Source organism: Thamnophis sirtalis, unplaced genomic scaffold (assembly GCF_051295495.1).
Source record: "Thamnophis sirtalis isolate CommonGarterSnake01/CBP01778 unplaced genomic scaffold, rThaSir2_p1.2 scaffold_7, whole genome shotgun sequence".
In the NCBI taxonomy this organism is placed as follows: Eukaryota; Metazoa; Chordata; class Lepidosauria; order Squamata; family Natricidae; genus Thamnophis; species Thamnophis sirtalis.
Genome location: NW_028261387.1, coordinates 27560110 through 27577259, shown reverse-complemented (window position 1 = coordinate 27577259; position 17150 = coordinate 27560110). Strand labels below are relative to the sequence as shown.

Below are 17150 nucleotides of genomic sequence, written 5' to 3'. Positions count from 1 at the left end.
ACATTCAGAACACCCAAGATTCTGCCACTGAAATTTGGCAGCAAACTGTTAAGTTCTGACTGTCTTTGTTTTTGTTCGTTTGCTCCCTATTCAATTTTTTCCTAGGTATTTGGTTCTTTTTCCTAAACAATACAGCAAGTAAAATAAGCCTTGTGCTTCCAACACTTAAAAGTTTTTATTTTATATTCTCAATATACTTTGTTCTCTTATAGGTTCTTATAAGTAATCCTTAAAATTGTTCTAGAATAACAAATATTTAATATGGAAATTGCAAATTACTTTTATTTGCATGTCTTATAACTAGTAGCATTTGTTGTATAAAATAATACACTAAGGTCATCATTCAATCTCTAGCTAAGATACTAATTTTGAATTAAGTATTGAAGGAATATTTTAACTCTGCTAAACAAACCTAATTTCAGTTGGGTGTTGCTGCATTTTAGCTTTCATAGTATTTCTATATTCCCTCATGATAGCCTCTTGAAATGTATGAGATCTCTCTGCGGGACCTGTGACTATTTTAGGCTTTCCTCCTTCAAACTGATCATGCTAGAAGACCTTTGATTCAAAAGGAAAGCCTACCCTGAAGTACCATGGATTGCCTAGTAAAAGTAGGAAGTCATTCATGACTGCAGTTGATGTTCCAGTTTTAATTATATAGAACTGAAAAGTCCTATTTTCTGTTTAGTTTATCACGCCGGCAATTTGAACCTGAGAGAAAATATTTAATAAATAAGATCTTACTTTTCTCTTAAGTAAGTATTTGCATTTTATTGTCTGGTAATGGCTCAAGCATGCTTTTGAAATAACTGCATATGTTGTTATTATAGGACTGTTGCTGATAAAACAAATAAACTGGAGTCGACGGTTGAGGTGTATCGCAAAAAGTTGGAAGATTTGAATGACTTTCGGAGACAGGTGAAAATACTTCAGGAAACAAATATGATGTATATGCATAACACAGTTAGCCTAGAAGAAGAATTAAAGAAAGCAAATGCAGCCCGTTCACAGTTGGAAACTTACAAAAGGCAGGTAAGAAATGTTTCATTTCCTCTTGTTTGAATTTTTGTGTTTCCTTAGTACTATTTCAGTCGAATAAAAGTCTTCACTTTTAGGTCTAAAAAAGCTGAGAATGAAAAGTGACTTCCTCCTTAACTTGTCCTTGCAAACATTTTTATTGTTTATATCAACAGCACTTCACTTTTATTTTGTTTGAAATGAGTAAGATAGCCTTACTGGTAGATTTAGCGTTATCAGTAACACTGGCATGTCTTCAACTGTGCAGTTAGTTGGATTAAAAGTAGAATCATGAAAACTATGCCATAATTCTATAAGACCTATGTTCTATTAATTGAATCTGATGACTTGAATTTCTAAGCATTAAATGATGTATGCTAAAATGAAATGCTTCAGGAGAAAAATCAAGTACTGGTAGTTTTTGACTTACAAACAGTTTTTGAGCCCAAAATTTCTGTTGCTAAACACGGATATTTGTTAAGTGAATTTTGCCCCATTTTGCAGTCTATCTTGCCACAGTGAATCACTGACATTGTTAAGTTATAACTTGGTTATTAATCTGGCTTCCCCATGGACTTTGCCTGTCAGAAGGTCGCAAAAAGTGATCACATGACCTTGGGACACAGCAACGGTCATAAATATGAACCAGTTGTCAAGCATCCAAATTTTGTTCATGTGACTATGTAGATGTTGCAATGGTTGCAAGTGTGAAAAATGGTCATAAGTCACTCTTTTCAGTGCCGTAGTAACATTGGATAGTCACTAAATGAACTGTTGTAAGCCAAAGACTACTTGTAGCGAATATATTCCATTTAACTGGGGAAAAATTGATTTCCAGCTAATGATGAAAAAGATCACCGGTTCTCATGAAGATAATGAAATCCAATATTACAGAAGAATTCATTTCAAATTACCAAGTTCTGAAACATTAATTGATTTTCTTTTTAAACCAGAGCCAGGAAGTTCATAACAAGCTCTCTGAAGAATCCAAAAGAGCAGATGCACTAGCTTTTGAAATGAAACAATTAGAAGAGAAGCACGAAACATTAATTAAAGAGAAAGAGGTGAGGTTTCTACTAATGTGGTGGAAATACAGTTTTCAAAATATTGGGTAGTCAGGATATCTATGTGGATGGTGCAGAAGAAGTGGGTTACTTAGAATGTTGAGTCTCGGAAAAACTGCAATGTAAATGATAAGTTGTTTTAGGCCGGGGGTATCAAACTTGATCACGTTGCAGGTTGGAACATGAAGTATTACAACATTTTTTGCCTTTGTGGAGCCGGGGTGGGCGTGACCTCTGCGGGCCGTAATCAACCCGTGGGCCGTCAGATTTCCTTTTTTTCCTAATCTGATAAGCTAACCATCTGCCAGGTTTGTTTGCATTACAAAAAGTATTGTGTTTTGCATATAATAAATTAGTAGCTACCTGGTCAGAGATCAACATGTCAAATTGAGATTTTAATATGTTAATAGCTTCCTTAACCTTTGTATCGTCTGGGTTCATTGTTAACTCCAGCTCTTTTCTCTTAATTTCCTCTTCCAGTTCTGTTCGTTTTAACCCTTGCTTATTTCTATGTGTTTTATTTATATTCATCAAAACTCCTCTCATATACGCTTTGCTTGCATCCCATACAAATTCCATAGATGTACCCTTATTCATATTCAAAACAAAATATTCAGATAGTAATTTTTTACAATCATTAATATACTTTTCATATCTAAATAAGTTTTCATTCAATCTCCAAGACCTTCTTGCCTGCACTACCCTTCCCAACTCCATCCAAACTGGGTTATGATCCGAAAGGACCCTAGCCGCAATCTTTGTTTTCTTGACCCTAGAAAGCAAATCATTAGTGGTTAGAATAAAATCAATCCTTGAAAGGGATTGATGCCTGTCCGAGAAGAAAGTGAAGTCATATTCCTCTGCATTTCTTTCTCGCCAAATATCTCTCAATTCAAAATCATCCATAATGTCAAAGAAAGATTTGGGTAACTTTGCTCGCATCTTAGTATTTAGGCGGGAAATCTTCTTATCTCTCTTAGTGTCTATCACTCCATTCCAGTCACCCAATAGTATACAGGAACTATAGTCCCACTGTACTAATTTAGCATGAAGATTTCTATAGAATCTATCTTGCTGTTGATTGGGAGCATAAATTCCCAAAAGTAATGTCTTTTTCCCTTCTAAGATTAAGTCTAAAGCAATATATCTTCCGAAGGGATCTGCTTCTATTAATTCAGCTTTCATATCTTTTCTTAAGTATACAACTATACCATTCTTCTTTTCCATAGCAGAAGCTGCAAAATGTTGACCAAGTTTTGAGTTGATCAAATATTTTTGATCAGTTGACTTGATATGAGTTTCTTGCAAACAAATTACATCGTTCTTAAACTGTTTGAGATAATGAAATATTTTCTTCCTCTTCTGTGGAGAATTCAGTCCGTTGACATTCCATGTTAAAATCTTAGTTGTCATCTTTGGTTGGTTGAAGCATTTGTAGAGCTTCCTGCATGGCCTGTTTAACCTTAGGTCTAGCTCCTCCCACTGCTTCCAGATTTGTTATTGTAGTTCCTTGATCGATGGCCGATGATTGTTGATGCTGTTGCTTTTTAGCTTGTTTCTCCATACGTCTAGTAGTCATGCGGCTAGGTCTTGGTTCCATAGCACCTTGCACTTCTAGAGAAGAGAGATGCTCCATCTTGTCTGGTGGTTGTGTAGTTTGCTGTCTATCCTGTCCTTCTTGTGGTCTTTCTCTAGGTCCAGATGGTGCAGGGTGTCCGGCCTTCAATATATTATAATAAAAATCTCGGGCTTTCCATACAGAGTTGAGGCGGTACCTTTGCTTATCAAATGTAAATATGATGCCAAATGGTGCATCCCATCTATACTGTATCTGACGATTTCTGAGTTCTTCGACCAAAAAAGCGTAGTCTCTCCTGGCTCTTAACATTTGAGGTGGTATCTCTTTCAAAACAGCCAGGTCTTGACCGCCAATTTGAAGCTTAGTGTTATAAGACGCTTGCAGTACCATATTTCTAAGCTCTCTTGTAGTAAAATATATAACGATGTCTCGAGGAAGCTGCTTCTGCTTTGCCAGCCAGGAGTTAACGCAGTAAGCTTTGTCAATTTGCCAGTCTAGGTTGGTCCCTGGTTTCCCCATCAGGCGGTCAAAAGCTTCCGATAGGATCTGTTTCAGGTTCTCCTGTTTCTCCTCACGCAGCCCCCTTACTCTTAATGCGAACTCCATTTGTCGGTACTGTATCATAATAATTTCTTTTTCAGCATTTTCCACTTTTTGTTCCACCACCTCTGTTTTCAATGTCAAGTTAGCATTGGCATCATTAAGAACCTCTAGAGTATCTTCCATTCCAGAAATATGTTCTGTTAATACAGTTACAAGTCTCAGCATATCGTCTCTGATTTTACCAACCTTAGCATCAAATTTCTCATACAGCTCCTGTTTAAGTCCTTTTATTTCACTTTTAATTTCTTCTTTCATTTCTTTTATTTCCTCTTTTCTCTCCTGCTTTACCACCTCTCTATTATCTCTAAACTTATCTTCCATTTTAATTGTCTGTGCATTAAGAGCCTCGCTTAGATTACTCAGGAAAAATTCTTTCGTTAACACATCCCCAGCAGGGGGCGTAGGAAGCGGAGGCTGCAGCTTTGTGCCAGGCACTGAGGATGTGCCCCTGGAAGTAGAGGGTGACGACTTCAAGTTAATATTTGGTTTTGAGGCCATTTCAAAATTTATCTGCCTGCAGTTAATAAAACTCTATTGCCTGAATATGCAGTTTTAAGTAAAGAGGCTGAGTTCCCCTTTTATTTTGAAGTTTAAGGCTTGGCAAAACTTTCAGTGAGTAAACATTGTAACAAGACCGTTCAGCAGATTCATCACCATTTAACTTCCAGATAAGCAAGGTTAATGAAGGAGTAAAATTCTTGTAGAAATGAAACTAATTAAAAAGCTTCTGCTGGCCTGTTGTGAAACCAAAACATATGATAAGCAATCTCTTTTGTTTTGAATTCTTGTGAGAATTAAGAAAAAGTGTTCGTTATTACTGGAGAAACCAGCCTGCTCGGCGCCATTTTAAAAGCCTCTAAGTAAATAATTTTTCAGAGGAGAAAAAGAAAAGAAGCTAAAATGTTGATAAACAATTATTGTCCACGCAAACGGATTCAGCTCGTGATAAGATTAAATCAAACAAAACTTTGAACAGAGTGGGGGAGACCTACTTTGTCCTGCACAAGGCAGTTTGAAGTTCCCAGCACGGACAGCCGTTCTGCCTTGGGCTAGCCCCCCTTTCCCTGCAAGCACAAAAGCTGCAAAAATCGAAGAGCATTTGCCAGCAAAACAGTTTCTTCTTTCCTTCTTGCCTGAAGGATAAGAAAACCTGATAAGACGTCAGATGGAAGATCCTCTAAACAGGTACGTAGCCAGGAATTCGGAGGCAGCTGATTTTTTGCTGCCACCACCAGTAGGCTCCTCCCAGGAAGTCTCAGCTCCTCCCAGGAAGTCTCCCGTGGGCCGTCAGATTAACAGGACTGTTTTAGGCCATCATAGATGTTACTGCCCATTATGAAAACTGGTTTATTCTTTTTGAGAATGATGTTCTGTGTGCTACAACAGAATCATGTTCTGTTATTAACAGCTATTCTGGGATGTCATTTTCAGGTGGAGAAGCAATTAAAGCTCTCATACAATATTAACACACGTATTTAGATATGCATCTACCATTATCAAATCACTTTTTATTTTCAGAGATTGATAATTCAGCGTGATGCATTGAAAGAGACCAATGAAGAGCTCAGGTATTCACAAATGCAGCAGGATCATATGAACCAAACAGGTACTTCAAAAAAAATAATATTTAGGATCATTTTTGCTTAGACTCCATGGAAATTAGCCTTATGATTTTGTTTTATACTATCAGGTGCATCTACTATGAAAAGCCATGAAAATCTTGCTGCTGAAATTCTGCCTGTGGAATTTAGGTAACAGAGATAAACGCATGTAAAATGAATTGTGAATCTTATTTGTAATGTGATGTATGTAATATACAATATTAGACAATAGAGGAATCCCATATTCTTACAAAGATAAAACCCTAAATATTGGAAATCGGGGATTTCTAATTTGAATCAATTTAGAAAAAAATCTATACTCTCAATTAAAAAGAATCAATATAATAAATACAGCGATAAACATAAGCCTGTATCTCTGGTTACAAATGAAACTGGATTTTTACAGATTTCATTATATAGCTTTATAGTTTTGTTTGCTGGTAAGATCCCATCCAGAGGATCATATGTGTATATGAGGGTGCGCATGCATACGCCCAAACCCTCAAAATGCAATATGCACGTGACCCCCATGCAGTTGCCCTCCCCCCCCCACACGTACGCCTTCCACATGTGCCCCCCAAGCATGCGTTCCAAAACAAGACCAGCTGCCCGGTGGGAGGTGTGTGCACATGCGTGGTGGAGCTGAGCTGGGTTGACGGCTCACGTCTCTACAGAGAGTGCACTACATGCCACCTCTGGCCCGCGTGCCATAGGTTCGCCATCATGGGGTTAGAGGCTGCTTTTGAGGAAGAAGTCTATAATCTATGTACTATTTGCTATTTTTAAGAGGCTTTCTTAGGCCTTTCTGCTGAAATTAACACATTACTAGGGCTGCAAGCAGAATTTAGTGTATAATATCACATAGATTGCCGATTGTATTGTAATATATGGCAAACCATGTTTTATAATGTTGGAGGAAAATGTAGTATTTTGCAAAATATGTCTGCTTTCAAATTTTATTTTAAATCTCAGAGACATGTTCATCCGGCTTCAGCATGAAAACAAGATGCTTCATTTGCAACAAGAAGGATCAGAAAATGAACAAATTGCAGGGCTTCAAGAGAAACTGGAACAAAAAAATCGAATGATAAATGAATTAGAAACTGAAAACAGGTGATTCTCCTTCACATAAATGTATTTAATTTTTTCCTAAATACGAAAAACGGGTGAGAGACACAGAATGGGGAATGAAAAATACTGAAGAACGATAGAAAGCACACGAATGACTGATTGGCTCCACACTGATGGGTACAACTGGATTGAAAGCAGATTTTCCTACACAGTCTACTCCTAGAGTTGCTTATAAATGCTAAAGAGGGAACTCTATCAAAAGGAAGTAGATTGTGATTCACTGGGGAAGAGAGCTGCTTAAAACGTAGGGCCGGACAGTTTTGTTGAGTGGATCTCTACTCTCAGCTGCACTTCCCTCTGGTTTCCTCTCAGTTCCTGCATAACAAAGTACAGGTGTTCCTTACTTTCTGACCATTCATTCAGCAACCATTCAAAGTTGTGATGGCACTGAGTGAGTTGTGCTTACAACTAGTTCCAACTGTCGCAGTGCCCCAGCAGTCATGCCATTGCTATTGCTTGGCCACCAGTTCGCAGTTCCAATGGTGGTTGTCTCCTATGGTTACATAGCTGTTATTTAAGACTTTTCCGACTGGCTTCCCACAAGTTAAAATCAATGGGAAAGCCAGCAGAAAAAGTTGTATGTTGCTCTGATAAGTCCACCTGGTCTTCCTGTGCTTGCATCACATTGCACCACCTGCCCCCTTGGCTTTCTGCACGTGTGCCGTAGTATCTACCCTGCAGCTTCTTTCTTATACTTGGATGTGGTCTGCACCAGGCCTCAAAACCCCTTCTGGCCTCCCACAGTTAATGGACAGCATATACCAGCCCTCATCTTTCCTCCCCCAAGACATCCCTTTGGTCCTTACCTGGGATTCCTGCTGCTTTCTGCTTAAAGGTTCATTCATCTTACAGTTATAACAGCAACTGGGAATGTCACTAAGCAATGCAGTCACAGGATGTTGCACTTCATGACTGCATTACTTAGCAACAGCAATTCCAATTCTATTTATTCCAGTAACCTGAGGATTATCTCTTAATTCATTTAGGAAGGATAAGTACCTCAACAGAGAGGCAGTCTAGGATGTTTTTGCTGCCAACTAGAGTATGGATGTAAATCTTGCAAGAACAATGATTTCATGCCTAAACACTTGAATTCTATTAATAGTCTTACATTTAATGCTTCACGATAGACTGAGCAAGGAGCGTTTTGGGGAGCTGCAGCAGCAGATTGAAGACCTTCAGAAGTCCTTGCAGGAGCAAGAGTCCAAGTCAGAAAGAGAAAGGGTAGGTATGACATGGGAATATACAGATAGTTCTTGGATTGTGTCCATTTGTTCAGTGACTTCAAAATTATGACAGTACTGAACAGATGGTATTTACAGCGGGCCCTTGTATTGTAACTGCGACTGTGACTGCAGTGTGTCTGTAGTCAAGTGATTGCGATTTATGCTATTCCCTGCTGGCTTCCCACAAGAGAAGTCAGTGGGGAAGCCAGCAGGAAGTTGGAATTCCAAAAGGTTCTGTTTTCATGACCTCTGCAGTCCTCACTTAACCATGGCAATCAGGACTGGCAGAATTGCCGTTGATAAGTAATGCAGTTATGTGACATTGTACTCTACAACCACAATTTTCATCGGAAGTGGAAGACCACCTATATTTCATAATAAAACAAATGTTACAAGTACTCTGTAATTACTTTAAGTTATTACAGAATAAGAATATGCAGGTGTTTGCTATATGAGACTTTCCTCTGTGTGACAGTACATGTATAATTTATTCCAGTTAGAAGATTATTTGTGTCTATGCATACAAGAATCAATTAACTTTGTTAATGGGATACTTCATTTTACAGAGAAGTAATTCTGACCAATAGTGATTCATATTAAGGCTGATTAAATTTTGATCCTGAGTTGTTCTTTTGAAATATGGCCTCTGGCCAATTCTAGCATAAAAATGCATGTAGGAATATAAGTATACAAGTATGCACAGTCAGTTCATTTTTTCTCAAGAAAGGAATATTCAGGCTTGGTTTCAGTGGGAATTGACAACTTTGATTAACAAGTAGTTAAGCTGGTGCAAAATTTTTGTATGGCACCTAGAGAGCAGGGATGCTTCGCAAGTTGACAATGTGTTTATAATTTTACGTACATTTTTAATCATTCTTTGGATGTGGAATATCTTAAATTCAAAATAAATATTTATTTGTGGCTTTTGTGTAAATTGCAATTAAAACATGCATTTTACTTAAGCACAAACACAAGTACATGACATATTTTAATGTTGAGAGCAATCAGTTCAGGAACGACTTCAGAGATTTCAAAAAAGGAATCAATGTAATGGTTTAGGCATGGCCATTCCTAAAAATCACAGGGCAATAAGGATGTGGGAAAAATACAGACTTGAATATAATTTTCCTTGTTTTTATCTGACATTGAATAAAGACCCTGAAACATGGTCTGTTCCAGTTATGTAATGAAGTAAGACTCACTGTTTTTAATGTTGCTCTGCAGTGGGATTGATCAAAGTTAGGGGTGTGTGTGTGTGTGTGTGTGAGATATCATGTGATCTAATAACTTTCTAATCACTGTTATTTATTATTTGCAGTCCAGTCAATTGAAACAAAAGATAGCAGCCCACATGTAAGTGATACATTCATATTTGTTTGTATGCATGTGAGCAGACATGAAAAAAAGTATTTTAAAAGACTTGTTTAATTAACCCCTTTCTGGTTTGTAACACCATTGTGGAATTGGAAGAAAATGATGCTTTTATTAGTAGTAAAATATGCACGTAAAGTGGGGGATCATGGACAAACGTGTTTTTTGCTGTTATATGGTATTCTCTGTTGCCTTCCCAGACATATTGATCTTGTAACTCAATAATGATGGATTCCCCTTGGAGGATGCACTCATCCTCCAAAACCTTGAGGGAGAGTCTGGGTTTGTTCAGGAATTCATAGCTGTTGGGATAATTATGTGCTTCTTAACTATGTTATGACCTTCATTTGTTTTTTAATAGCATTGTATTGGTTTTGTGATGGGATGCTGTGTTTTAGTGTTTCTTATAATTGTAAGGTGAGAAGGTAACATGCAATTTTTAAAATATAAAATAAAGTAAGTCAATTAAATTGCCTTTTAATTAAAAAAAGCCATATCCTTTCAGGGAGAAATTAAATGAAGTCCATGATGAACTGCAGAAGAAGGAAGCTCTTCTTGCAGACCTTCAACCAGATTTAAATCAAAATGGTAAAGTGATCTGTTACTCCTTTCATATTTTTTTTTACTGCAGGTATACTTTATTGCTATTGCATATATAAATTTTGGAGGACATTAAACTTTCTCTATTCAATGTCTTTTACTACCCAGTATATTGGTAAAATATTGCAAGTATATAAATGGAAGGATATATCCCTTTTTTCTTTGTTCTCGAACATCATATTTTATTAAATGCAGTATGTATGATAAGTTTGAGCTGTATTTCTGAATACTACAGTGAAGGCAGCTGGTTATAAGGCAAAATGAGGACCTTTTGATCCTTCAGATTTTTTATTAAAATCCAAATTTTATCGGCATTAATGGGATCACAATATGTAACCTTAATGGATTACAATTAATTATTGATCATGTAGGCCTCCTGAACTAACAGTATTCACATGTTATCAGTTGTTCCAGATCTGGATATTTATTTCTAATAATTATTACATTGTTTTTTTAATAATAGCACAAAAAATAGAAGAATTAGAAGCTGCTTTGCATAAGAAAGATGAAGATATGAAATCAATGGAAGAGAGATATAAGATGTATTTAGAAAAAGCAAGAATTGTGAGTATTATTTTCTATAAACCAATGAATTATTTAAGAACCCTTGAACTGGAAAATTGTTCCATTCCCACTTCTACTCTTTGAAAGCTAGATTAGTTCTCTATTCCATACTTAAGTTTCCTAATTTAGTTAATTATGTGGCAGTGTCTAATTAATCTTTTTTCTTCCATTCAATTGTGTCTGATTCCTGGAGACTGTCTGGACAAACCCTTGAAGTTTTTTTGGCAAGATTTTTCAGGAATGATTTGCCATCGCTTCCTAGGGCTGAGAAAAAATAACTGAATCAGTCACTCAGCTGGCTTCATGCCCAAGGCGGGACTCGAACTCACACTCCCAATTTCAAGCCTGATGCTTACAGCAAAATGGCTTGCAATTGTTCCATGTGATCTAAAATAGTTAAACAAAATAAACACACTCCAACCCCCAACATTTGCTTACTTTGCTTTTCCAGGAAAGGTTTATCTCATCCTGGAAAAAGGAAATAGAATAAAATCTATTGTACTCTGGATTTTTACTTCTATCACTGATTGCTAAATCAAAAGAATATATGCACTATATGTGTTCCATTGAGATGAAGGATTAATAAGAAATGTTTAATCCCTTCAAACTATGTCATAAACATCACATACGCTAGGCATCAGAAAGCTTTTTCTCAGCTAGACTGAACCCATAAAAGCAAGAGAAGCAGAGAAAATTTGTTGATGTAAATTAAAGGAAATAGAATCAATAGACAAGCTATAGGCTAGACTAGGTGTTTGAAAAAACATTTTGGAAGAAAGAATAGAAGTCGCAGTACAAAATTGTTCCAAATGTTTTTAATAAAAATGGCTTGTTCAGTTGGAGTAGCAAATTTTAGTCTAGTTGATTGATGTAATTGTTGCATATGTTATTTCTGAGTTGATTTTATAACTAGATAAGAATCATTGTAAACCATAATGTATGTTCTTTCTGCAGGTCATAAAAACTTTAGATCCCAAATTAAAGCCGGCATCTACTGAAATAATGTTGCTAAGGAAACAGTTGGTAGAAAAAGACAAAAGAATTGAAACACTTGAGGTATTTTATTTATTCATTCAATTTATATGCTGCCTATTTTACCATCAGGCAACTGTGTTTTTATATATTTATTAAATACATGCATGCTTGCTTTCTGGTCCTGTGAACACTTAAGGGAATTTACGACAATAGAACAAAATATTAAACTAAACAGTAAAACTAAAAGCAATTTTAATATGTTTTTCTTCTTTGCTGGCTGGGGAATTCTGGGAGTTGAAGTCCACATCTTTTAAAGTTGCCCAGGTTGAGACACACTGCTAATGAACTAAGAGGTGCCATAAGAAATTGGCAAAATTAGGCCAGAAGAAATATGATTAAAATCTGGGTTCATTACTGAAGATAATATAAAGCAGTAAAATGTTTTTTGTTTTTTTTAGGCTTATGTGTTCTTTTACAAAATTATACATATAGTAATCATTTTGTGCTTTGAATGTCATATAATTTCTTCTACTTACATTATAAATTTTACAAATTCATTTTAGGGTCAGTGTAAATCATCCAGGATTCAGGAGCATGAAGAAAAGTTAATTGTATCTGCATGGTATAACCAGGTGGGTTACTGTATTTGTGCACATGGAAACGTTTTTAGTAAACAGGTGGAATCCAAATATATTCTACTGATGGAGGCAGCCTCCTGTAGCAGATTTTGCAATCCACATCCTGCAGTCCTCATGTGTGTCCCCAAATATGATTTCCTAACCTATGGAGCAAATTTTAAGAAGCTACTGGAAGCCCTGGAGGGCTTTGAATTCTTTGAATTCTTCCTCCTAAGTAAAAGCCTTAATTTTTACTTAACATTTTACTTCATTTTTAATGTTATTCATCTTCTCAGCTATTCTTGACCTCAGTATTGTTGTTTGTTCTCCCATAGCAGATACTGAGCATTCAACTTAATGGTCTTTAGGCCTCTAAGTCTCCTGCAAGAGGTGTGTGTGTGTGTGTGTGTAATATCAAAAAATGTGCTACCTATTTTGTTGCCAGAGTGGTGGTGTGATCTGAAGTGGGCTGGATGCCAGAACTTGTGAGTTTTATAGACTGTCCATTCCTGCAGTGCTAGAATCTATATTTGCCATACATTTTTCAGTAGCCATATTCCAAATGTGATACTGAGCTGTTTCTGGAAATTATTCCAGAATAATTTGTGGATCAATTGTATAGCATATTATCTGTGCATGTTTAATGCCTGTTTACTATGCCAGATATTAAATATATCTCTTCAATAAGCCAGGGAAAAAAGAAAATAATGTATGCATGAATTATTTAGCAATACAGTAGTAGTCAGCCATCAAAGTTATTAGCTTTGTTTTAGATTGAATGAAGAGCATCATGGATTTAAGTAGTTTATTCTATTTTCTTCCAGAGTTTAGCATTTCATAAACTAGGAATGGAATCCAGACTTCTCCGTGTGAATACTGCCTACAGAGATGGTCAGTCATACCCACCTGCACAGTCTTTCCTTGCTCAACAACGGCGACTGACCAACAGCCGAAGGAATCTCCCTGTTAAAGCACCACCTACATCATCAGATTAGGTCATAGAAGACAGTTTGCCCTAAAGTGTCCTTAATTTATTTTACTATTCCTGTTTTACAATGTCAGACAAAGAATAAACTATGATGCAGGACATCAGCTGTTTTACAAATGGGATCTATATGCTGGTAAACCTAATTTAGCCAGATGATAAGAAACAAGAAACATTTAATGTTTCCTTTAGGATTCTAAAAAGATTGGGGATATGTTTAAAAGCACAGTTCTTAAAGGAATTATATTTGTTGTCATTCTATATTATACTGTATGTATATAAAGATGTGTAAACTGTCCGTATTTAAAGTTCTACTTAAAAATTCTCATTCCAGGTTAATCACTGGTTTTAATAAGAATATTTTTCATTAGTGATATGTCTACACAGTTCTTTTTCTTTAAAGTTAGTTTATTTTTTAATAATGGTTTTCATTAGTAATGGGTGTACACAGTTCTTTTTATTTAATATTGGTTTATTCTTTAAATACTGGAAAACTCATGAATATTCTTCAAGATTCATGGCAAGTAGTTCCTCCCATATTCCCAAAAGTAGAGTGAAATAATTGATTTAATCAGTATAGCTGTAAACTTGTTGCGTTCTCCCCAAGCCCTTCTTCCATTCAGCAAAAACTAATTAGATTTAGAATAACTTCATCATTATTTTATTTCATAAAGATTTTTTTTTCTTAATGGTTGAGTTTGTTTTGGAGGTTAGTTTTTAAAAACCATGACACAAATATTGATCAAGATATGAGGAGGAACTTCAAACACATGAGTGTTTACTGAAGGGATGAGATGTAAATTTAATTTTTCCATTTAAAGGAAATGCACATGTTCAAATTAAACACAATGGAAGAGGTTGAAATTATTCTATTTGAAATTGAACTATAATGCAATACAATCTTGAACTCATACACCTCAAGTAAAATGAAGCCTATAAGCTGGGATTTTTTAAATAATGCTTTTTGTATTGTGGGGCACCAAATTTATAATTGAAATTGTAGTGATAGTTTTACTAATTTTGCATTTTAAAACTGGTTTGTGCAAATAACTTCAGTATCAAATGATTTTGTGTAGATACACTACCACAAGCCTGACTTCAAGTGGTCCTCATTTAATGAGGGGTATTAGGACTGGAATTTTTGTTGTTAAGTGATGTCATAAAGGGCAATGTCATATGACTCTGTTACTTTATGAGGGTGGTTCCCCCCTGGCTTTTCCACAGACTTTGCTTGTAAGAAGCTGGTAGGGAAGGTTGCGTATCGTGATTACATGACTGCAGAATGCTGCAACAGTAAGAAATCCAAGCCAGTTGCCGAGCACCCAGATTGTGATCATGTGACCACAAGGGCACTGCAGTAATCAGAACTTCAAACAACTTGGTTGTAACTGCCACTCATTTAGCACTGTTGCAAATTCTAGGGGTCACTGAATGAGTGGTCACTTGGAACATTTTTGTTTCATTTTAAACAGAATAAAATTGATAGCATTGCAACAGGTATAATGACTCAGGAATAAATCTTGATGAATTCAATGGCATTTATTTTCAAACAAGTACATATACAATTGCAATTATATGTATTGTCAAATAATTTCATCCCCTGCCCACCGCCAGTTTACAGTTCTCAGTGTTTTATATATTTGTTGATTGTCGCTTGCGTTTTCTTCTTTGGTTGCATTCTGTTTCTTCTTTGGGATTTGGTAGTTCTCAGAGGCATTTCCATTGCTTGTACTAGCCAACATTTACTAGACCACAATCTTGCTCAAATATGTTTCAGTCACAGTAATGTGTGTTGTGGAGACAAAACCTGACTACTATTGGTAAATAGAGTTGTACCTAATTTCACGAATGTAGAGAAATATTGAAAACTTGGAAGTTCATCTTACTGGAAGCAAGAAACTTAAAATATTTATGACTGACTATTAAAAGCTGTTTGCGTTAAACAGTTGAGTTAGATAATGGTCTGATAGTTATGTTTTGGCCAGTATAGTTCTGCTGCTTAACTATTTCAGTTTACAAATCTTTGTGTTAAAGAACCAGGAAAAACATAGCTTTTTACTGGTTCAGAATTACTGTACATCTTTACTGTAACTTGATTCAAAAACATAAAGAAGCAAACTCATTTTTAATTTTTTTAAAAATCTATGTAATAGAAAATTTGTATTATCAGGAAAAAGTCCAAATTAGATAGCACAGTAAATATAATTATTGCTGCCCCTAAAAATACTTCTTTTTCTTTTGATATAATGTCTCACCCCTTCATCTGCAATAGATCTAGAATATATTTCCTCAAGATAAATTCAAATATTTAGGGATGGAAGAAATAGTTAATCAGCTCTCACTTGTAATGGTAGCAATACTCTCAGCCATGTTTAGCTTGTAATCCTAAACTAGTTTAATATTACCAAATGTCTGTGATTTTGTAGCTCTGTCTTCCTAATTGCTTCATTTTATAAGAATTGATATAACAGGTGATACTTTTCAACTGTGATATTAGTGAAATTATTGCTAAAAATAATTAAATATGCATGTAGACTGTAAACTGTACATAGACTTTAATGTGCAGCCTAGCAGAATGGGTGCCTCACACTTCGATATACATATAATACGTGTTTCTCTCCACATTCAACAATAACAAATAACTTTTAGGATATTACAGTTTATTTTCTGAATATTGAGGATGATAAAATGTAAGTCTGGGGACAATCCTTATAGTTTAGAATAATTCTTGGCAACTGAATTTGGAGTTGCCTTTTTGGTACGGCACTTATTTCAAAATATAATCTACCTCCTTTGAATAATCTAATTTAAATAACTGATCAAAGCAATTGAATCCAGAATTTTATACCTCTTTCTTAGTTAGCAAAGCAAAAATGAAACCAATTGGAATCTTTTTAAATTGATTCTACAAATTCACTCTTTTTAAATTAGTGAATTAGTTGATTTTATGTCACTAGTACTGTTTCCCATAATATAGAATATTTAACTTATCTATGTGTTCTCTATATTGATTATGTGAATATTTTCATTAGATTCCAAAATACATACTTGTATAACGTATGCATTGACATTCTGGTTATATATACAATGGGCTATTTTACTTATATAAAGAGATTACATTTTAAAACAGAAATTTGCTTTTATTTTAAAAGCAAATCTTATTTGACTAAAGCAGTACTTAGAATCAATGAAAAGGCTAATGTTTTTTTATTAAGAGGAAATATGTTTTTATCCAGTAAGTATTTGCTTGAGATGACATACTTTTAAGCACTACTAATTTTTTTCTTTTAAATAGTAAGTCTCAGATATTTTTAGACTTACCAGGTTCTAATGTGTATGATACATGCTTGTGTCTGTGCAAAGAAAATGAATTGTACAGAAATAGTATAAAAATTATTTGCACTACTTTGTAAACATGGTTTTATTCTTCAAGATGTTTTATATTCCCATTAAAATTGACAACATTATGGTCTTTTATTATTTTATGTTGTACTTGTAACCAAATGTGTGTTGTCAAACCAAGTGAATAGTCCTAACAACTGTAGTATAAGTTTACCATAAATTTAATAAGTTCTCGAAGGCAGGAGGAAGAGGAGAGAAGATGATGACAAAAAAAAGAAAAGCAGTGCATGTATGTATGTATATGTGTATGTATGTATATGTATGTGTGTGTATGTATGTATGTGTATACATATATATACACACACACACACATACATACATACATACATACATATATATATACATACACACATACACATAAATACACACACATACACATGCACTGCTTTTCTTGCACGCATGCACATACATACAT

The 17150-nt window shown here is 35.2% G+C and overlaps 1 protein-coding gene across 1 annotated transcript in view; it reads left to right on the top strand.

Annotated features, from left to right (window-relative positions):
* HOOK1 (hook microtubule tethering protein 1) overlaps positions 1-16800 on the top strand; it is a 37240-nt gene extending 20440 nt beyond the window's left edge. Inside the window, exons 11-22 of the mRNA XM_014068583.2 lie at positions 831-1032; positions 1971-2081; positions 5782-5869; positions 5954-6014; positions 6837-6977; positions 8126-8219; positions 9540-9574; positions 10098-10180; positions 10656-10756; positions 11711-11812; positions 12295-12363; positions 13173-16800. Coding sequence (XP_013924058.1) covers positions 831-1032; positions 1971-2081; positions 5782-5869; positions 5954-6014; positions 6837-6977; positions 8126-8219; positions 9540-9574; positions 10098-10180; positions 10656-10756; positions 11711-11812; positions 12295-12363; positions 13173-13343 — 1258 coding nt within the window. The 3' untranslated portion in view covers positions 13344-16800. The remainder of the gene's footprint in view (positions 1-830; positions 1033-1970; positions 2082-5781; positions 5870-5953; positions 6015-6836; positions 6978-8125; positions 8220-9539; positions 9575-10097; positions 10181-10655; positions 10757-11710; positions 11813-12294; positions 12364-13172) is intronic.
* The last annotated feature ends 350 nt before the right edge of the window (positions 16801-17150 follow it).